The sequence below is a fragment of the Elephantulus edwardii genome, unplaced genomic scaffold (genome assembly GCF_000299155.1).
Source record: "Elephantulus edwardii isolate Elephantulus edwardi_28Jun2011 unplaced genomic scaffold, EleEdw1.0 scaffold00003, whole genome shotgun sequence".
NCBI lineage: Eukaryota > Metazoa > Chordata > Mammalia > Macroscelidea > Macroscelididae > Elephantulus > Elephantulus edwardii.
The window spans coordinates 23310973-23333476 of record NW_006399753.1 but is presented as its reverse complement, the minus strand read 5'-3'; the positions used below and the strand labels follow the sequence as shown (position 1 = coordinate 23333476).

The following is a 22504-nucleotide window of genomic DNA, read 5'->3' as shown; positions in this document are numbered from 1 at the left end:
CACTCAGCATAATGTCCTTCAGGGTCACCCATTTTGTATAATGTTTCATGAGTTCCTTGTTTTTCAATGCAGCATAGTATTCCATTGTGTGAATATACTACAGCTTCTCTATGCATTCCTTTGTTGATGGGCACTTGGGTTGTTCCCAATTCTTTGCTATTGTGAACAAAGCAGCAATAAACATGGGTGTGTATAGATCTGCTTCGGTTATGGTTTCTTTAGGGAAGAGGGGTTGGGGTGTTTTGTTTTTTTATTATCTGTCTTGTTCATGAAAACACCCTTATGATGAGATGGGCTGGCAGGTCTAAGATTCCAGGAGGCACAGGCAACGCTAACTCCTGCCTGCCTTTTCTCACTGAAGGCTCGGCAAGCAGCTCTCCACTTCTGCTAAGTGCAGTCCCATGAATACAGTGACTATTCTCGCCACAGACTCTCTGTGTCCCAAGTGCGCGGCACACCACCGGCACCTTCATCATGGAGGGAAAGGTGACTACCAAGCCCTGAGTCAACACATCTTAACAGCAACCCTGTGAGGTACGGCTGCATTATCATTTCTGGTGAATATACGAGCAAGCAGAGGCTCCGAGAGGTTAAGTCGTTCACATAAAGTCACAAGGCGGATAACGAGTCGCAATGAGGACCCATGTGTTTGTGACATGAAAGTCCAGGGCTTTCTACACTGAGGAAATTCTGACAAAAATACAGTTTTGGAATAAAGTAATCCATGGCTAGCAACTCCTCTGGCAGAGAAAACCACCAGGAGTAACAGCCAATGTGTCCCCACCGCGAAACAAAGGCCACTCTAATTCCCCACTTGGGTTCCTCCCTGGAGTCCTACCTTGCTTTCTCCTTCGATGACGATGACAGGCACAGCAGTGGCAGGCCAGCGGTGTTTGGCTGGTAAGGGCTTGTCACAATTCCATAGAACTATGATCTGAAAGGGAGAGGGGGACCATTAGCTGGCTTGCTATGGCGGGATTCACGCAGGCCTTTGGCCCAAAGGCTCTTCACATGGATACACAAGACCGGGATCTGAGCAAGGTGGGACGGCAGACATCAAACCGGGACATCAAAGCACTTCCACTCCCACACCACCTTCAGAATCTTTTCATTCCCACAACTAGAAGGATGTGACGATAGAGTAACCTAAAGATCTGTGTCAAGGGGGTGGAGGGAAGTGGAAGAGAAAGAAGACATTGCAGAGTTCCTGATTTAATGAGTGGTTTGTTAAAGCTTCACGACCTATGAGGACGAGGGAGAACACAGCTCCGATCAGATTAAGCACAAATACAGACAAACCACGAGAACATCTGCTCCGAGCCTTTGCCACCCCGGGCAAGGCAAGAGAAACAGAGGAACCCAGGAGAGGAGGGGGAGGCACTCAAGTTGGGGAGCCTCTGGAGGGACTGCTGATTTTATGGGGCTTTTTTTTTTTTTTTTACAGAAGCAATTGATTCACACAGGTATCCTTCAAGATGATTTAATTCTTTCCTCATTTGTAAATCACATCACGCAAAGTCATTCACGGAGCAGGAAAACCACAGTTGAGAGTGTGGGAGTGGGACTGGTTTGGGGACGCTGGTTACCATACATAGCATCTCCCGCTCCCAATTTTATAATTAGTCACAGGCTGCTCTGAACGAGGAAGTTGCTGCTTTCTGGCAAGTTTGTCCAGGCAGCTCCTTCATTTGCAGCTTAGCTTTCAGGGTCCTCCCAGTGGCACTGCTGAGGGCACTTTATCACTGTGACATTTGTAAGGGGGAAAAAATGTTGCTATTCTTTAAAGAGAGGGTTACATGTATGCATGTAGCTTAAACTTATACTGATGCAAAGGTCCCTGTGTAACACGCCAGCTCTGCCCCTTCCCCCCCCACTCACCTGAGCACAGTACTGGGACTTGGCTGCAGCCACGAGAAGTTTCAACACTGGCTGGGACTGAGAGACCAGGGGGGTCACCGCATGGATGACTGCGGTGAATTTGGAGGGGGGCTTTAAACCTGAAACGAAGAGAGGTGACTAATGATGCCCTGCAAAACAAGACTCCAGAAAATGACTCCTCCTTGCTCTACCGCCTGCCCCTTGAGTTAATGTCCCTTCTAGCATATTCTTTCTTTGACTCTTATATCCTAACAACAAAAACAAGGGGAGATGCTGCTAGTTCACTTCTGCCCAAGTCTAGAGATCTCAATAATTTATAGCTCTGAGTCCACACCCAGCTCCTGCCTCTGACATCCTCACCTGCCCTTGGGGAGGTTGCTTTGATCACTTGCCTGCTTTTCAGACGCTCAGACACACACACACACACACACACCTCGGTCACTTCCATTTTAATATGGATTTAAATCAAACTTGCAGCCTCTCCCAGGGTATTTTCATGTATCCAAGTCTTAATTGTGTAATTAAAGGAGTTCTGCACAATGAATATTATTAAAACAGTAACTACCAAGGCGAGAAGGTTAAAAGAACAGCAGCCAGAGACTCTAGTAGATGTGAATCCCAGTTTAAGCACTTAGAGATGGTTGGGACCTCAGGACATTGACTGAATCCTCTGAGTCCCAATTTCCTCAGTGTGAATGTCAGTAACGATGCCAATCTAACAAGCTGGTTGTGAGAGGAAGTGGAATGAATGAATGCATACAAAGCACAGAGAAGCAGCCTTGGCAAATATTAAGTGCTCAAAACTTGTTAGCTGTCATCAGGACCATCTTTACTCATTCACTCTCTTCACTTATTCATTCATTTTTTGCAGAGGAAACCACCACATATGCAAAGATTTTTTTTTAATTTTTTTTTTTTTGTAGCAGCCATGCAGTTCAATGTAGCATAAGTAATGCAGACTTCTGTCAGTTGTGTACTGTGAAAGCTGAAACACAAAGCTCTCAGAGCCCCATTCTCTCCAAGCGCTGCTGAGCTGATTTTTGATTCACAGCTACTTTGAAGGACACAGTAGAGCAGTTCTCCTGGGTTTCCAGGGCTGAAATCTTTTATGAGAGCAGATTGCCAGTACCTCCCAAGTATGGGTTTGAACCACTGACCTTACAGTTAGTAGCTAAACATTTAACCACCATGCAACCATTGCTTGTTGAAAGGTCTCACAAATATGACAGAGAATCACTTCCACCAAAGCAATGTAAGTGAGATGGCTTTGCCTCGAGTTTTCCTACAGGAATTTGCCAAGAGATTAGAGACAGGGTTAAAGGCCTTTTAAAATTTCATTAGTTTAGACCCACTAATTTGGCACGTTAGTAGCTTAAAAGCAACCACAAAAGACTGCAAGGACATTCATGTTAAGCTTTGATACTGATGGATAAAATTGATGGCATAAAGGTAAGAATTCAGTAATAGATGTTAGAGGATTATACAAATATTTAGTGAGACAAATTATATCCATCTAGCATCTTTATTTTATATTAGAAGCTAACCGTAGCACAATCCAGAAACATATTCAAGGTTTCTCCAAATAAGGAGAATGAGTATGTTTGAAAAGTGGCCTTTTTATTAATATTAAAAGTCATTGTTATCAGATACTTCCACAATAGTTTAAGAACCTGTCCTGGCTTAGCGGCAAGGAGCTGTGTTGCAAACCCAAAAGCACACAGTCTGAGTCCACCAGCTGATCCACAGGACAAAGAGGGGCAGTCTCCTCCCCTGTGATTAGCTGCCTCTGAAAACCCACCGAAGGGTCAGTTATGGGTCGGTTTCAGACTCAACAGTGCACAACTATCTGTTATGTGCCATTGAGTTGCCTGCAACTCACAGCGACCCTATGTCCAACAGCCCTAAACTCTGCTTTATCTTGTGCCAATCTTACTGTCTCTGACACATCCACGCCTATGATCCCAGTCAATGAATCAATCCATCTCATCAAGGGTCTTCCTCTCCTGCACTGTCCCTCCAGGCTCCTAAGCATGATGTCCCTTTCCAAGGATTGGTCCTGCCTTGAAACATATCCAAAATATGTCAGACGAAGCTTCAGAATCCTTGCCTCCAAGTAGCAGCCTGGTCTCACCCTCTCTAAGACAAACCTGTTTGTTCTCCTAGCAGTCCATGGTACATTCAATACTCTTCTCCAGCACCACAGCTCAAAGGCATCAATTCTCCTTTTATCATCCCTAGTCATTGTCCAGCTTTCTGATGCATAACAAGTGATTGCAAAGACCATGGCCTGGATCAGGCGCACCACACGATAATAATAATTTAAGAAGCATTATTTATACCTTTCTGAAGGGTTAAGCCAAATAGTATGAGTATTCTATAAGAAATGCATGGAAATTTCATCAGCCACCGTGTCGATATGAAATGTACTACGCTCTAGGTGTCTTATTTAACGTAACAGATCACTGAGTCAGCATCCCCATACTTGCTTTGTGCATGTGAATTCAAGGGTTCTCTGTCATTGGCTGATACTCTACACCATGAATTTCACCAAGCTTCAGGTTATCAGTTGCAAACCAAGCATGTGCATCTTAGGAAGCATTGAGACTATTATGGAAAAGACGGGTTGGAAAATCATGAATCTTTTTGCCATGTTAACTGGACAGACACTTTGTGATCCCAAGGTTTCTCAAACATCTAAGCTACCAAACACAAGAGGCAGATGAGACTACCAACACTTGAGTATCTACTGCAACAAGGTTGTCTTTCATCATCATTCCTCCGTCAAATCAATTTCCCATACGCTTAGATTCAAAACTTCTGGGAAGGCAGAGACTGCGCCTTACTTGACTTTTCATTTCTAGCAGCTAGCTGAGCACATAAGAGAACCACAATAAATAATAAATGAATTAATAAATTAGTCCCTTGCCATATAGATTCTAGCTACCTCTTTTTTCCTTTGTGAATTTGGTTTTCTTTTGATACAAATAGAAAAATTGCGACTATGAAAAATAAAGTTAAGAGGAGTTCTTCTAGTTTGATGATATGAGACCAAAAATGGTAAGGGATACATTTTCAGGTTCAAAATTATCTATATTTTGGGGAAATAAAGTAACTCCACTAAGTGTAAAGTTAGGAGAGGAAAGGACTGTTGCTGGTTTTTGTTTTTGCTTTTGTTTTAACTCTGAATTTTCAGTTCTCACATTTGGTGTGAATATTTATAACCGGGCACTAGAAAGCAATCCATTATGAAGACTGCATCATAAAATACAAGAATCAAGGGCTGTTGGTCTGCAGGATATTTTGGGATTAAGAAAGCACAGCTCCCTGGAAGGAATTCACTTACCTAAATTAGCATAGTAGTAAGGGAAATCTCCCAGATAAGATGAATACTGTGGTAGTACGAACAGTCCTCCAGGATGTTTGTTCCATATTAAACTGTTACGTGATATGTGCTTGAATATTCTGTCCTGAATAATCTGGGAAACAAAAACACAGAGCACGGTGAGGACGAGGCTCTACGATGTGTGGTGAGGATCAGGCTCAGGTCATCTTGGCTGGATGATGGTACATGAGAGATCGCACGCAAGTCACAATTTCTCGTTTGATTTGGTTTCACTGTTCGATATACATATATAACAAGATTCAATCTTGCCATTCTATGATAGTTAAGTCATTTTCATTTCCAAGTAGAATGAGTAGAGTATTAGTCTTTCCTTAATGGTTGAGCCACCAACAATTGTTTTCTAGATCTACACAGGACAGTTTCCAGCATGGAAACATGATGCAGACCACTTGGGAACTGTGCTGAAAGCATATTGAAGACACAGCATATTCTAGAAGTGGCTGAAGTTCTCGATTTCTTTGCTGTAAGAGACTGACTTATTTGCTTGTCATATGTTGTTTTTCCTTTGTAAATCAGTTGTGGGACAGTAGGTATTGGGTGGGTGAAGTTTTACTGTGTTTCATCAGAAAAAAAAGTACTGAGTTAACAATTACTCAAAACATCCCACATAATAGGACAAGGACCATGGCATATGAAGACTAATAATAGCCCAACTAGTTCATTAGTTTCCTTGGACTTTGGGACCTCGCAGATCATTAAATTCTACATTTAGAGTCAAACATTCTCCCATCCTGAATCATTTGTCAGTTGAATGTGATTAACCCACTCTACAGGCTTCTCCCTGTGACTTTCAAACTCTTGTAATTATATCATCCACTCATTACGGTATGATTTGCAAATAATTAACTTGATACTGACTTCATGTTTTCAGAAATATTTTTTCTTCAATGCTTAAAAAAGTAAAAAAAAAAAAAAAGCCTGCCAAAAGTCTCCAGAGATTTAAGACTTAAATCACCATTCTTTAGGATCTGATTTAATGCGATGTGACTTTACGCACAGACCATTTAAACAGAGCTTTATTATTTGCTAGGGATATTAGCAACCTCATTTCATCATCCCACATGGTGACTAGACAAGCAATAAAATGGGCCACATTTATCTTTACAAATTTTATCATGTTTATATTTCTTAATGAGAGAGAAAGAAATTTAGAACAACTCAAATAACTTAGCTCAATGATTTCTCCATTTTATCCGTTCCCTAGAACAAAATTGCTAATTTTATGTGGCTGAGTGGAGATCTCAAACATGGTGGAGATCTGAGTAGCCGAGTTAAATGTAAATATTTACTCTTCATGATACAATAGAGGTGTATTAAAATGCTGCTATGCAGGCCTTAATGACAAGAGGTGATCACAATTGTAGGTTTTACATGGCTAGCCATTTCATTTTGCACATTTATTCCACATCTTTATTAGTAATACCTTCCAAAGCTATCTCTTTTTCTCTACAATTTTTCCTTTTTTTAAATTTAGATCCTCTTTTATTTTGCTTTCCAAATTTATGTACCTTTCAGTCTGCGGTCACTTAAACAAATGTGGATACCAAGACACACAGTAAATTGATGATGGACAGTATCATAAATATGATCTACATACAAATGACATGAAACTCAGCAGTGTCACAAAGTAAGTCATCATTCATTTTGGGTCACTGGCTAGGCCGCGTTTCAGTGTCAAAAACTACTCCTATGGTTCAGTACCACAATATTAATATTTTTAGATTTCAAGGATGCGATAATAAGATATATTACCCATCTCAAACACCAATAAGCATTCTGTGCTCTCTTCACATGACAATATCAGCACAGGTAGGAGACTAATGTCAATGGCCTTTTTATCATGACTTGAGCAATTTGCCTCCTTATGGTAACTTTGATATTTAGAATAATACAATAAAGTGCCACATTTACTATAACACTATTTAAGGTCATGAGACTGACGTACTCCCTACTGCGTTAGGAAGGCACTTGACAATGTTTATGGAATAGCTGCTAAAGTTTTTATATTTCTGACCTGACTTTTTACCTTAAAAAAACAATCTCTTGGGTTAATTTCTAACCCCATGTTTTTCCATTTTTACACAGTTATAATATCATAGATATTCTCTCTTACAAATAGCATTCCATACCAGTATTCATACAATGATTTTCCTAAATGACAAAAAGGAGAAAGCTTATTTTCCCAATAATACAATGACCACATTTACAAATCCAATTTTTCCTTATTCATGATTGGTTATTTAGAATAAAGGACTGTGTCAAAGAGTTTAAACACTTTGAATGCTGTTCCTAGTATTGCACAGGAAACTGTATGGGGCAATCTTACTGTCACAGAAGGTTTGCTGTCAGCTGGAATGGACTGAATGTATATAACGAGAATGAATATAGGTAGTGCCAAATAATCTTAAATGGTTGATATCAACTTGCCTCCTCCAAAATCTGAGGGTACATGTCTCATTTTACCAAACAGAAAGACCATTTTTACCCCCTTCTCACAGTGCACAACTCTCACTTTTGCTACTTTGAATGGCTCCCAGAATGCTTTCATTGCATTTGCTGTTCACTCTTCCTTGTGCAAAAGGGCACATTCCATGTAGAAGCTGCAACACTTATTTGGATACAAATAGAATCAACACACACACACTCTTGTATGTGAGCATGTACACATATATCACACACACACACACACACACACACACACACACTCTCTCTCTCTCTCTCTCTTGTATGTGAGCATGTACACATATCTCTCTCTCTCTCACACACACACAGAAAGGATTTTTTTCTTCATGGACCCAAATGACAATATATAATAGGAATGTTTCTTATCAGTTTGAATTCACAGGGAAGAATGGCAGGCTCCTCATTTTTCTTTTATATGTGTCATCTGTTTTACAAATAATGGCTTACTAGCTACAAGTGCTGTCAATCTGTGTGGCCCCAACCAATTGTTTTGGCCAAGCAGTATGTGCCTGATACATGCAAGGGCATCATATGGTGCATCTGTCCCACCCACAGCAATCTTCTATTTCCATTATCTCACTGTGATATACAGCATCAGCACCGTCATGGTTTGAAGGTGTACAGTTAGAAGAATAAGAAGGAAAAGGGTGCAGACTTCATAAAGCTCCTATAATATTGCACCCTCAAACCATTGGGTACTTTCATATATTACTACAATTGCATGCAGCTTCTCTTTTGCCCACCCTGGAACAGATCTATACTATGCAGTGTTTCGACAAAAGAATTAATGAAGGAGAACTGTCTCTGCAATAGTTTATCACTGTCTCCCATCCTTATGTCTCAATTTGCACCAAAAATCACGGAACATCAAAGAATCTAGCTCTAATTATAAAGCTCCTTAATTCCAAGATACAGCATTAAGATATCTCCATTACTGTGGAAATGTTAGAAAAATCCTCAAGGATAAGTGTTGCCGCACAAAAGGGTGAAGGAACAACTGAACCCTGACATTAGAGAGCTGGGTGTCCCAATTTCCACCGTGTCTTAGAAATATCTACAATTCTTGGCAAGAAATTGCACTGAAATCCCAGAGGTATGTGATTTGAATCCACCAGATGCTCTGCTAGAGAAGGAGGGGCAATCTCCTGTGCCAGTCAGATCTGATTTGACAGCACACACACACAAAATAATAAAATTTTTAAAAAGTTTAAAAAAAAAGGAAATATCTACAGTTCTGAAATACATACTCAGCAAAGACCCAGTAATTTGCAGACCTGGACCAGACTCCAGCAGGCAACGGTGATAGACACTGAGTTCTAGTGTATCTAAGTGCAGAACATTCTAAAAGCAAGGGATCTTTGAATTTATTTTCTGGGTTGTTGTGTTATCGTTGATTGCCGTCAAGTTGAGTATGACTCATAGAGACCCTATTTCTATAACTATAGTCATTTATCAAAGTTCATAGAGTTTCCAGAGGCATGTTGTTTAGAAAGTGGATGCCATGCCTAAGGGCAACTCTGAATTACTCTTATGCATTACAAGCTTCAGATACTGGCTGCATGACTGACATCATCTATGTTCTAAATCAAATGGTCTTTTAAAAATATACAAGAGAAGCTGTGGTATATTCACACAATGGAATACTACCCTGCACTGAAAAACAAGGAACTCATGTAATATTACTCAAAATGGGTTACCCTGGAGGACATTACGCTGAGTGAAATATCTCAGTCACAAATGGACAAATACTGCATAGTTCCACTGTTGTAAAATGGGATTGACATCGGGGTTGGGGAGAGACTGAGAAAGATGGGATAAATAATGTATACTGCATTGAAACAGGTGAGGGAGAAAACTGTTTAAAAGGAATATGCAATTAGGTATTATTGCCATGATATGAGTCCACAGTGAAGGCTGCATAGTGGAGTGGACCTGGGGGGAGGAGCTGTAAAACAATGCAAGAATTTTTCTTTTACTTTTCAAAGAGAAGAGTGTACTCTGAGGAGGGGGAATGGTGGGCAGGGAGAAAACTGCAACAATGAATGAACAGAAATCCAAAGTCTCTGTAAATTTTCATTAAAATTAATAAAAAAAGATTAAAAAATAAATGAATACTCAGATTTCTATTTAAAAGCGTTTTTGGTGAAAGTTTACAAAGCAAGTCAGGCTTCCATTGGACAATTTCATCCAAATTCTTCAGTGGCAGATTTATCAGTGTGAACATTCTCTCACTCCCTTTGCAGCCCTTTGGTTTCTCCTCCTGTATCCTTGCATCTTTGCTTTGGGGTATTGTTGACCTTTGTTCTCACACTGCCGGCTTTTAAGCAGAGCACTGATCTGACAGATAATATCCTTTATTTTGTGTGTCGTTCTATATGGTGATTTCAGGAGACAGACATGGCTTTATAAAGGGCTTCAGGGACACCCCTGTTCTCTGTTTTCCAGTTTGTCTGGCTTTTTTTCTCTCTTCTTAAAAGAATAACTTGAGTTCTCCTCTACAGTCTTCTCCTCAGTCAGAATGAACAGTGGTGGTAGGTGGGCACCACCTAGTTCTTTGGGTCTCAGGGTAGACGAGATTGTGCTGTTGTTGTGTACTGTCCAGTCAGAACTGACCAACAGCTGACCCTCCACTGGGTTTCCAGAGGCAGTTAATTGGACAGGAGAAGGCTGCCCCTCCTTCCGGAGAGCATCTGGTAGCCTCAAACTCTATGCCCTTGGAATTGCAGGGCAGCTTCTTATCACTAGGCCACTGGCGCTCTTTTGATGAGATTATGGCTCATATAAATTTGCTGCTTCTCTGAACTTTCAGTTACCTTCTTACTGGTTTGTTCTTGACAAGTGGAAACCATTGCTGCGTCTTAGATAATTCTTTATTACCTTTTAAGATACCAGTCATCATTTCACTGGGATGCACATCATGGTTTTTGTCTGAATTATTCCATGATATCACGATGCGAGGCCCAGAAGACTAATGCTGAAAAATGTTTGGCTTTGTCCGAAGACTATTTGCATTTGTGTTTTCAATGAGTGCATGTCCCCGCACCCACGTGTGCCTGTGGTGGTGTAGTCTATTGAAAGATGTTGCCAACACAAAGGCTGTCCATCTCACAGGTGGTCTGAATCACCTGAGAAACCCACTGGAAGGTCACTATGAGCTGGAAGTGACTATAATGAACAGATGGTCCATCTTCCCTCAACTGCACACACACCTGTACTTACCTGGATACCAACGTGCCTATACTTCCCCACAAGAACGTAAATGCTTCTCTTTACTCTATCTGTGCTGTGCTCATTATATCCGCATTTCATGCCAAGTGGCCATTTTGGATGCGTAACTCATAGACTGTACAAGGAAACACATTAGCATATGTGGATGGCATTTCTGCTACATGTTCTACTTTTTGTTTACTCTGAACTGTGGGACAATCTGAATTCTGAATTAAGATGGGAAATTGGATGGGATGTCTCACGTAATTTGGTTGAGAGGTCGAATAGTGACAAGTCAATCTCACAACTCTAGAAGGAGATTTGACAGTTGCAATAAATTTAACCGAAGTATGTGGTTTGTAGTATTTTAAAAACCGTGCCGCTAAAGAACTGCATGGCTTCAATCCAAGCGGAAGATGGCCTTTCCAGGGTTAGCAACAGAAACAGCCTGGCTTATACTGCTATCCTGATGAATATAACACATCCAACTGTTCCTGATCACCACTAACTTAATAAAGGAAAGACCGGATATAAGCAATAAACTATACTCCAAAGAAACATAATTAATGAGATATGATCTTTCATCTGGCAAATTAGCCAACTTGTATACGTGTGTGGTTTAATTATGTTCCTTAGGGCTGCAAAAGTGTAGTAAGAGAGGGTTTTCCTAGACAGCTTTTCAGTGTCTAGACTGATACCACCTTTTGGAAGAGTAATCAGGCAACATGCATTCTGAGTCTTACACAAGCCTAGACGCTCTTAGTGAATAATCTCACTTCAGGGACTTTCTCCTAAGGATACAGTCAAACACATATATGGAAAGTCACTGTGTGGAGAAAGGTTTTATTTGTACAAAAAACCACAAACAAGTAGAAGCGATGCTTGTAGTCAACAACAGCAGACTGAATAAGTAGATAAAGGTTCGCCACATGATGGTCTATTGGGCTGAAACACTTAAAACATGGGCTTAGAAGTCAAAGATATTTCTCCTAAGAAAATAATTTTGGACATAAGACAGTAATTTGGCTCTGACGCTATTTATATCAACACTGTGTATGATAATCAAAGCCAACAGAAACAACAGCAGTGTTTCCTAACTGGAGATTGAGGGGATGACTGTGACACTAAGTCAAATGTGAGAATGGTTACCCATGGTGGACAGTGTTTGGTGAAGCTTCCTGATTAAAATATGTTGTAAGCAGGACTGGCATCCACTTCCATAATAGTTTGCCTCTGGAAACCCTATGAACCTGGAGAAAGGGTAAAAGTTATATAGGAGGTGTGCAGGACTTTCTTTCATAGGGTCACTATGAGTCGCCTGTGACTCGACGGCATTTAACAACAAAAACAACATGTATATATGTTAGTAGTAGTTTGTACCAATTTTTTTTTCTGCTTTAGTAATTCTCAATATTTTTTTAGAATAAACATGTATTTCTCACAAGAATTCTCTATTACAAAATGAAAAAAGAAGTTCATATTTGATTTCTCACATGACAAGAATTCTCTATTCCAAAATGAAAAAAGAAGTTCACATTTGATGTTCCTTAAGAAAGGCTTAGGAAGGATTTGGCTCTGGGATTTTTAAAGCAGGACAGGAGGACTGAAGAAAAGAGGAGGTAGAAGCTATTACATATTTAAACTGCTGCTATCAACAGCAATGCAATCTGGATGAATCCAACTTGAGAAAATCAATGCTGTCTTGCAATAAAAAAAAATCATTATGGCTTGAGTCGCTTTTTCACTCACTTTCAGGAACAACTTGCACGAGTGGACCCTGTGAGTGGCACACACCTAGGACTGGGAGCGCCCAGGCAGAGTCCATGATGTACACCCAGGGCACCAATGGCATGAACGAACTAGGATATGCCATGTGGCAAGAAAACAGGCAGATAGACACGAGTAGGTGACTTCCAATTTCTTGGAATTACTTAAGAATTTTTCCCCCCAATGTGTGCTCCAATTCACATCGGCTGTGGAGCACTTTTCTAAAGAAATACTCCCCAAGTGAGGCCCCCATCTCATTACGGAAACCCCTCGGAGTCGCCTCCACGCGGTGCCTCAGCGCCGGCTCTCTGCTCCCCTTCCCGCTAGCGTCGATTCATGAGTGTGCAGTTTCCGAAGTCTTTTCTTAGCTCTTTGTGCGAGCTCGGTGTAGCCTCAGGCCGTCACTCTCTGCTCCACTTCCAAAGGTTTTAATCATATCCATGCTTCCCCTGCCTCTTTTCTTCCTGTCTTAAAAAAGCAACTGGAGGATGGCACCCATCTGTCTAGAAAGATTTCTAACTTTCATCAAGTTTAACACTTTCTGCACCAAAGGAGCACAATCCCAGTTTTGCTTTTTGATGCATCTCAATTGACACCGGTGCTGACGGCGATGTGCAGGTCTGGAGAATCTTCTTGGCTGTCAGCCCACTGCCATCAGATGAGGGTGTCCAGTAAATGGTTCATATTTTTAGAACGATAGAGAATCTCTCTTCCTGGTCACTATCTCTTCTCTACATGGGTTCCAGAATCTCTGTTCAAAGGTTGCCATAGAGGGTGAATGACGGGAAGAACTGTCATCAGCCACCTATCCTTGAAACAAAGCAAGACAGAGCCAACCTCTGTGTCAGAGGATGGCAATTACTCGTCATGTCAGTTCTCCTTTGGAGAGATTGTCAGGAATGGAGAGATTCACTTGAGCACGGAAAAGAGCAGGTAAAAGGAAGTTAACCGGTGTCTATCTAAATATAGAAAACGAGTTTTTGCCTCTATTTGACCAATCACACATGACATTAAGAGCAATATTAAAGGCTGAGTGAAGGGGACTGAACCCACCAAATCTACTCTGTCACGGAATCAATTCTGACCCACGGTGACCCTAGAGAGAGTAGGCCAGAACTGCCCCCAGGATTTCCAGGGCTGCATCTTTCTCCCACAGAGCGGTTGGTGGGTTTGAACCACTGACCTTTTGGTTAGTGGCTGAGTGTTCCAGCTGCCATGCAAACACAGCTCCTATAAATAGTATATACATGCATAAAGGCCCCTTATTCACAATTAAGAGCTGAGTGGTCTCACTTACCTCTAGTGTAGTTAATACAATCTTCTCAACTGAAGAAAAATAAGCCTCCCACAAGAATTGTGTCTGCTGTCTAAGAGCTAGGATTTTATCCTGATGAATAGACCTGATTGTAGAAGGAATCTGTAACACAAGGTGAACACAGAATAATTACACCTGTAAAACAAAGCGATGTTGTTTGATCAAAATAACTCCGTGGGGGTTAGGCTTCTATTTTCCATAGCATTCAGCTTCTAAAGGACAGGTTTCCCGAAAATTGCCATTCCCTGAGCTAACAGGCCCCTACGCAGCGCAGCGCCCAGTACAAACAGCCCTTAATAGGAATCACCTTGATGACCTTTAATGTGGACAAATGACAGTTCACTGATTCAGCTGCTGTTTATCAGTGGCTCAGGCCGGTTCTAAGAGAGCGCCTGCTGTCTCGTCCCTTTAGGACCCCAGAAATCCTCAGCTCTGCACACAGAAGGAGTTACAGGTTTAGGGAAAAGGCTGATGGATTCCAGGCATTTCAAAGACCCACACCCCTCCCCCCCACCGCAAAACATTCACAAAAGGACTGTTCCGAAAACATCAGTGAGCCTCTTGCTTGAATCCGAAGTGGGGGCCAGTCCTTCATGCAGACTCAAAGTTCACCTTTTTTGAGTCTTTCTGCCCTTTTCTGGCTCCCATCATTAACTCCCCTTTCTATCTCCATCTGTAGAAAATACATGCGTGTCAGTTACTACTGTCCATAGGTTACTGTACGGTGGCCTAATGCATTACACGTCAGGTTGCTAACCACAAGGTTGGTGGTTCAAATCCAGTAGCCAATCCCAGAATGGGCAACCTCCTCTCATATAGATCTACAGCATCTGAAACGTCACGAAGGGTCTCCATGCATCGGAATTGACTTGACAGAACTGGATGTGGGGTTTTTATTTTGTGCCCTCTACCGGGCTTTACCATTTTAAAGGATAGCGACATGTCCCATTCACCCTGCCACACTCCAGAAAGAGTGGTGGTTTTATTTAGTCCATGAATAAAAGCTGAACTGAGCATGGCCATCAGACGTCACCATGCTGTTAATGCTGTTAGGAGCTGGCAACATCACGACAGAGGAGATCTGCTCCCGTGGGGGTCTCTGGCTGTGAATGTTATCAAAGTAGGGCAACTGGTCTTTTCCCATGGAGCTAAGTTTAGTCTGAACTACCAACATCTTGGTTTGATGCTGAGAGCTTAGTGAGTTGTGTTATCAGGACTCCTTGAGGTCACCACAGGTTATTATTATTTCAATAGTATTGCATCTTTAGGGGTCAGCCCCGGGCACTGCACTCAGATGGACGAACGTGGGATTCCTGCTCCATCACCTACTGTTTCCTTAAACATGTTGAGCAATCTCTCAAAGACCTCATTTCCTCATTCGTGAACTAAACATTTTGTACTAATAGCCTAACATTGTAATGACGATCATATATGCACCTGGCACCTTACCCAGAGCATGGGAAGTTTACTATATTATTATTACTTTGACATTAAACAAAATAAGTTACTATTAAGTCTATTATGACTCATGGTGACCCCAAATGCATTGAGTAGAACAAACTCTGCTTATAGAATTTTCAATGCATAATTTTTCAGAAGTTCATCAGGCCTTTTACTCTTGAGTTGACTCAAAGTGCTAACTATTCTAATTTAGCTGCTGAGGGCACCACCCAAGGATTTTATCACTGGATGTGGTTGTTCCTCAATGCCTGCAAATCTATTCCTCATCATAGTAACCCCATGTGACAGAGCAGAATGTCCTCACTGGGAAGCGATCTTTTCAGAATCGACTATGATCTCTATGGACGGAGATTACCAGGGTTTCCCACTCTACTACTAACATAAGGGCATGCTATTCCAAGTTGGAACAAACTGCCTTAATGCTTTGAGAACTTGCTTGAGTCTGGGTCCTCAAATGTGATTTCTGTGTCTCTGGCAATTTTCCTGGGCTCGTTCCCTATTTTCACCTACAGTTTAAGGTCTATTTCATTTATGACATCTATACTCTTAGGAGAGATTCCCTGTGATTAGCAACTGCCCTTTAAGCTCACCTCTTTCTGCATGCCTGCCTCCCTAACGCGTGACCAATCAGACAGACATGGTGGGAACAGGCTGGAAGGAGGAATGCGCCCTTAGCTGCTTTGATGAGAAAGCTGCCCACAGCACTGTGATTAGAATGGGATCTGATTTCCACTGAAGAGGAAGGCGGCTGGGGCACATTTTAATGTCAAGATTCCTCTCAGGAGGGGCAATGGAACAGCTTCACAAAAAGGAAATGCTCATTGGCTTTGCCAGTGCTCCAAACCAGATATGAAATCTGTGCCCCAGATTCATACCTGGATTCTTGGTTCGGAAGAAGTGTGTAGGCAAGAGGTAAAGGAAAAACGCAGACGAGCAAGCATTAGCTTGAAATCAGGGTGCAAGGTCAAAGGAAACGAAATTTATAGGCAGATATTAATATGCACTAACAAGGTGGGAAATAATCATACCACGGATCCTGAACACATCAGAGAAAATTCATTTTTACTTAATCATTGATAAAATACACAGATTTCCAAAGGGAGGTTAAGAAAAAAAGGCATCTGGCTAAAAATTTAATTATGTTCTCACTGAAATGCCAGTGTTATTTTCTAAGAGTTAAAAAGGTTGACAGTATTGTTTCATCCTGGACATGAAGAACCAGCCCATTAGGGAGGAAAAAAAAAAAAGACTAGAGAAAATGTGGCTGATACCTGGTTCCACAGAAAACTGAGTCTGCTGCTGTTATGAAAGATGTAAACCAACACGACTTCACCCACCGATAAGTTCCCCTCTGTTACATATGTTGAATCCTTTAAACTTAACCCAAAACACTGCTGCCGAGTCAATTCTGACTCATAGCGACACTGCTGAGTTTCTGAGGCTGTAGATCTTTTTGGAGGGAGACTGACAATCTTTCACCCACGGAGAGGTTGGTGGACTTGAAATGCCAGCTTCTACCAGCCCAACACATCATGCACTATGTAACCAGGGCTTCCTTTGCTGTTCTATGCGCTCTCAGGTCAAGGACAACTCCTATCAACTCTATGAACAAGCGTGAACTGCATCCTGTCTTGCTCCATCCCCATCGTCTGACACATTTGAGCCCCTTGCTCCAGTCACTGTGTCAACCCATCTCGTTGACGGTCAGTCCTCTAGTGACGGTTAATTTTATGTGCCAATTAGTCTAGATGTTAGATGCTGGTCTAGATCCTAGTCTAGGTGTTTGCTATCAAAATAGTTACATGTCAAAAAACAAACAAACAAACAAACAAAAAGATCTCAGCCTCATATGTATTTTGGAGTCTCATGTTAGATGCAAATATGTTTATAAATGTTAATTTTTTTATAAATTTGTTGATCCTTTATAATTTAAATAAAAATAGTTACATGTCAACAGCACATAAATCAGTTGACTTAAACTAAACAGATTATCTTCCATAATGTGGGTGGGCCTTATTCAATCAGGCCTGGGGAGCGGGGGGAAATGCAGGTTTTGTGAAACACTTTCCTGATTCAAGATTAAACAGATACAGGCTTTGGAATTTCCAGTCTATCATCTTTCCTATAGACCTCAGGTACAAGACTCTGGAGTTTCTGGGCTCTGTTATAACTTAAAGAACATGGACTTGCTGGTCTTTACAATCATGTGAGTAATTTTCTTTTTCTCCAAAATAAAAGCTCCTCTAGATCTATAGTTAGATTTATACACAGATTTCATGTATGTGAGCTCTGGTAGCTGCGTGGTAAGGAGCTGTACCACCAACCCAAAGACAGGCAGTTCAAAACTGGCATCCACTATTTGTTCCGGGAAAAAAAGATGAGCAATAATCTGTGTGATTTACAGCTTTTAAAAACCTGCTGAAGGGTCAGCTATGGGTGAGTTTTGACTTGATGGTACATAACAATGACAACAAACATAGCATATTAGATAAGTTTTATATGTATAAATAATACACATGTTTTGTTGTTAGGTGTCTTCAAGTATGACTAAGCAACCTTATGAAAAACAAATCTGAACCCTCTCCTCTCTTGATATACAAATGTACTATAATATTTATTAGTAGTTCTGTTTCTTTTTTTAATCCTAAGTCACTCGTCTTACTACATCAGGTCTCAGATGCAATGCACTCCGCTTGTCTATGCCCACGGTGCAAGGATCTGCCAGCACTCTATAAAGACGACACTTTGCTCTGAAAGTTAATTCCAACTGAGCGCAGAGACAGAGTTCCAAGTTTTAATGGTATCTGGCTATTGGTTATTAATCTGCTTGTCCTGAGAGACAGGTATGGGAAGTTGATAAATTAATTCCAATTTGTTCGGATTGTTTTGGAAGTTGTGGAACTCAGTGAAGTCTTAATAAAAGGTCATGTTGGCATGAAAACTAATGGAATCTACCAAAATAGATATCGGAGAGCAACATTAAGCTCTCTGGGTGACACAATGACAAGAATATATGCAAATAAAAACATCCGAGCTGTTCTAAACCAGGAAATGAAAAATTGTAACGTAAGAAAAACATTTCCCAGAGCAGACATTCGGGCTCGCTGCCAGCTCTTTAAAACTATTGTTAACGACAGTACAGTCTCTGTTCAATATAGAGGCAGCCGTGCTACATCTGAGAGGGGGAAATACATGGAAGTTCAGGGAGGGCGGCGAGGAGAAACAGAGGCCTCAGACTCACAGGTCCGAAAGGTGCTTCCAAAGGTAAAAGATGAGGCAAGGTGAGTGAAAATGGTAGAAATGGGTCACCCACAATCAAAGGATCCTGGAACGTACTCTAGGCCAAAGATATAACTCTCAACATGTTCCTGTCAAATTTGTCGGAGTGCTGGTATATAAGTGGAGAAAAATAAACTGTCACTGTTGTGGGCTCTGACCAGAGATAAACAGAAGGTCCTGCTTAGGAAGGGAGGCAAATGTAGAACCCACCTCAAATTAATAAAAAAGACCATAAAGATCACCAATGCAGACACCTGAAGTACTCCTGAAACTATCATTAGACGATTGATCTTTAATTGGGAAATAAAGGGACTCTCAGAAGTCCTTTTTCTTTCATCCACATAACAGATTGACTTATAAAATAAACAATAACACTCATGAGGAGTGTCGTCTTAGAACAATCAACTACATGAGACCAAACATCACGCTTGCCTAGAGTCAAGGAAGAGAAGCCAAGGAGGGACAGGGAAGCTAAGAGGAGGGAGTCATGAAAGCCAGCTCTAAATGAAAAGGGTGCTGGGACATCGCAGGGCGGCAACGACCCAGCCACTGCTGCAGAACCACCTGTGTGGGAATTGTTGAACGGGGAAACCAGTGTTCTGTGCTGACTTTAACCAAAATCACAATACAATGACAAATCATTTTTATAAAAAAAGACAGCTGGTGATTTTTATTGTTTTTATTTCCCAAGCTTCCTTAGCGGGCAGCTGTCATTAAACGGAAATACATGTGGTACATGTTTGGCTGTGCACATTCCCAACAAGAAGATTAAACTGTAAAAGAAAGAAAGAAAATGAAAGGGGGGGCACACAAAGTATAAGGGAACAATTCCATATAGAACTTGGGTGTCTTTCATGAGCAAGTGTTTCAGGCACAAATAATCTCCTTATAGAGTGAATTTGTATTTCAGCAAAAATTTCTTTAAAGGTTCTTAATTGGGAATCACAGCCATCATGAAGCCCTTTCATAAAAAGCCCAGCGAAGAAGCTGAATGGAGGGCAGAGGAGTTATCGCCAGTGAGCAGAATCTGCCCGTTCACTCTGCTTTCTGAGGTCCAAGGTGATCACAGAACTCCAGACCTAGCCAGAAGGAATGTTCTAGAAGTTTTAGTCAGCTTAACTCACCTCGCCTACAGTTAAAGCTATTTCATCTGTCACTTGGGAGACACCTGCATGGCTTTACCAGACTAGAGAAGAGACTGATCAGCAGCATAAAAGTCAAATTAACAAGTTAGAAAGTCAAGAATCAGGATAGCAAACAAACAGGACAGATATTTTTAAAAAATAAGGCTACAAATATTTGTGTCAGATTTAAAGACACAGGGAAAAGTTCACAATGCCATGAAAAAAAAAACAAAACTAAACCACAAAAACACCTCTATCATTTTAAAGGAAAGCATACGGCAATTTATGTTGAACTTAAAACATAACTGCACAAAGGGAACTTGGGAAATCCCAAGAGGCGGTGCCCTGAGACTTCTTTGCAACGATTGTAACCTCCTCTCTCCAGGCAGCTCCTCAGCATAAACTTCCAAGGAGGTGCTGCCCTTTTAAAAGACACCCCCTAAAATTAGGATTCGCCTGATACCCAGGCTGGACCATTGAGAGCAATGTTGTTGTTATGTGCCGTCGAGTCGTTTGCGACTCATAGCGACCCTACGTACAACAGCCCTAAACCATGCTCTATCCTGTGCCAATCTCATTGCCTCTGACACACCCATCCCGAGTGCCCCAGTCACGGAATCAATCCACCTCATAGAGGGTCTTCCCCTCCTGTGCTGTCCCTCTACTCTACCCAGAATGATGTCCCTCTCTAAAGACCTGTCTCTCCTTACAACATGTCCAAAGTATGTCAGACGAAGCCCCAGAATCCTTGCCTCCAAGGAGCAGCCTGGTTTAACCCTCTCTACGATGAATCTGTTTGTTTCCTTGGCAGTCCATGGTACATTCAATTCTCTTCTCCAGCACCACAGCTCAAAGGTGTCAATTCTCTTTCTATCCTCCCTAGTCATTGTCCAACTCTCTGATGCATAACAAGTGATTGCAAAAACCATGGCCTGTATCAGGCGGACCTTAGTCTCCAGAGAGACACTGTTGCTCTTGAGTAAGCTAATTTTAAGAATCAACCTGTGAGACGGCCTTCTGAAAATTAATCTGAAGACTAATACAGAAACACATGGCTTGGGGGTAAAGGAAGAGGAATTGGAAGTCCATAGCACCAAACTCTTTGGTATCTTTTCTAAAAATGCTAGTTACTGAGGGCAGAGGACAGCTACTTTTTTATATCATGAAGGAACATGGGTTTTGGGGTTTTTTTTAACCCACAGTTTCTTATCAGAACGTATTCCTCAGACCTGGGCAAGAGTCTGGGCTGGGAAGCGAACAATGTCATGTTAAATGACTTCATATTCACCACGACACAGGCAATTTTCTCCTGATAAAATGTTTTTTATGGCGCTGACCTTTTGGATTCATCTTCTGTGGAAGTTTGGATGGGGCAGCAATAACGCACTGCTCTGCTCAAGGCCGCAGCCCCTTCCTTACCTGTAATAACAATCTCTCATCGCCGATGACGGCGGCTTGGTTCCAATTAATCACTTCAGAGAATGGCAGCTCCCATCCGTTGCTGAGCATCACGGGGACGCAGGCAGCCTGTGCAGAGAAGGGGACAGAGGTGGTCAGTGCACAGGGGAAAGAGAAGAAACAGTTTCAATCACAGTGAAAGGGGCTCATTGTCAGGCACTAGCATTTCTGATGTCACAGGGACCCGACATTGCTTAGGTCAGAGGAAAGGTGGGCTGTCCAGAACTCCCAAGTCACACGAGGGCTGAAACCTCAAGTCTAGTCCTGTACATGGACTGTCTGACTTTACTTCCATGGAGATGACTGGTCTCAATGGAGAAGGTTGTTTTTTTTGTTGGTTTTTGTTGTGTGTGTGTGTTTGTTTTTTTTTAATTTTATTTTACTAATTTTAATGAACATTTACAGAGATTTTGGGTTTCCATTTACTCACTGTTGCATTTTTCTCCCTGTCCCCTCCCCCCCAACTTCGCTCTTCTCTTTGAATAGTAAAAGAAAAAGTCTTTCATTGGTATACATTCCCCCCACCGGGTCCACTCTACTATGCAACCTTCATTCTGGACTCCTGTCATGACAATAATATCTAACCATATATGGCTTTTAAACAGTTCTCTCTCCGGTCTGTTTCAACACAGTATACTTAATTTATCCAATTTTTCTCAGTCTTCCTCCAACCCCGATGGCAGTCCCATTCTACAACAGTGGCACTATGCAGCATTTGTCCTTTTGTGACTGAGATACTTCACTCAGCATAGTGTTCTCTAGGGTCACACATTTTGTGTAATATTGCATGAGTTCCTTGTTTTTCAGTGCTGCATAGTATTCCATTGTGTGAATATACCACAGCTTCTCTATGCATTCGTTTGTTGGTGGGGACTTAGGTTGTTTCCAACTCTTTGCTATTGTGAACAAAGCCGCAATAAGCATGGGTGTGCAACACTGGAGAAGTTTTACCCATGTAACAAAATCTCTCACCATTGACATACTAGCATAAAACCAGCCTTGAATGGAATCTGTCAGTGTGGCTGCCATAAGCCCATCTGCAAAGTGTTTTACCCAAGGTCAAGAGCAGCATGGGGTTGGCAGTCCTGATTTTGGGGACGTATTGGTCAAAGTGCTCACCTGTTTCACCCAAGGTCAAGAGCAGCATGG

At 41.6% G+C, this 22504-nt stretch overlaps 1 protein-coding gene across 1 annotated transcript in view; it reads right to left on the bottom strand.

Annotated features, from left to right (window-relative positions):
• EXT1 (exostosin glycosyltransferase 1) overlaps positions 1-22504 on the bottom strand; it is a 341687-nt gene that overhangs the window by 25003 nt on the left and 294180 nt on the right. The window contains exons 3-7 of the mRNA XM_006879324.1: positions 21317-21424; positions 14016-14135; positions 5222-5354; positions 1879-1997; positions 839-934 (exon numbers count right to left, since the gene is read on the bottom strand). Coding sequence (XP_006879386.1) covers positions 839-934; positions 1879-1997; positions 5222-5354; positions 14016-14135; positions 21317-21424 — 576 coding nt within the window. The remainder of the gene's footprint in view (positions 1-838; positions 935-1878; positions 1998-5221; positions 5355-14015; positions 14136-21316; positions 21425-22504) is intronic.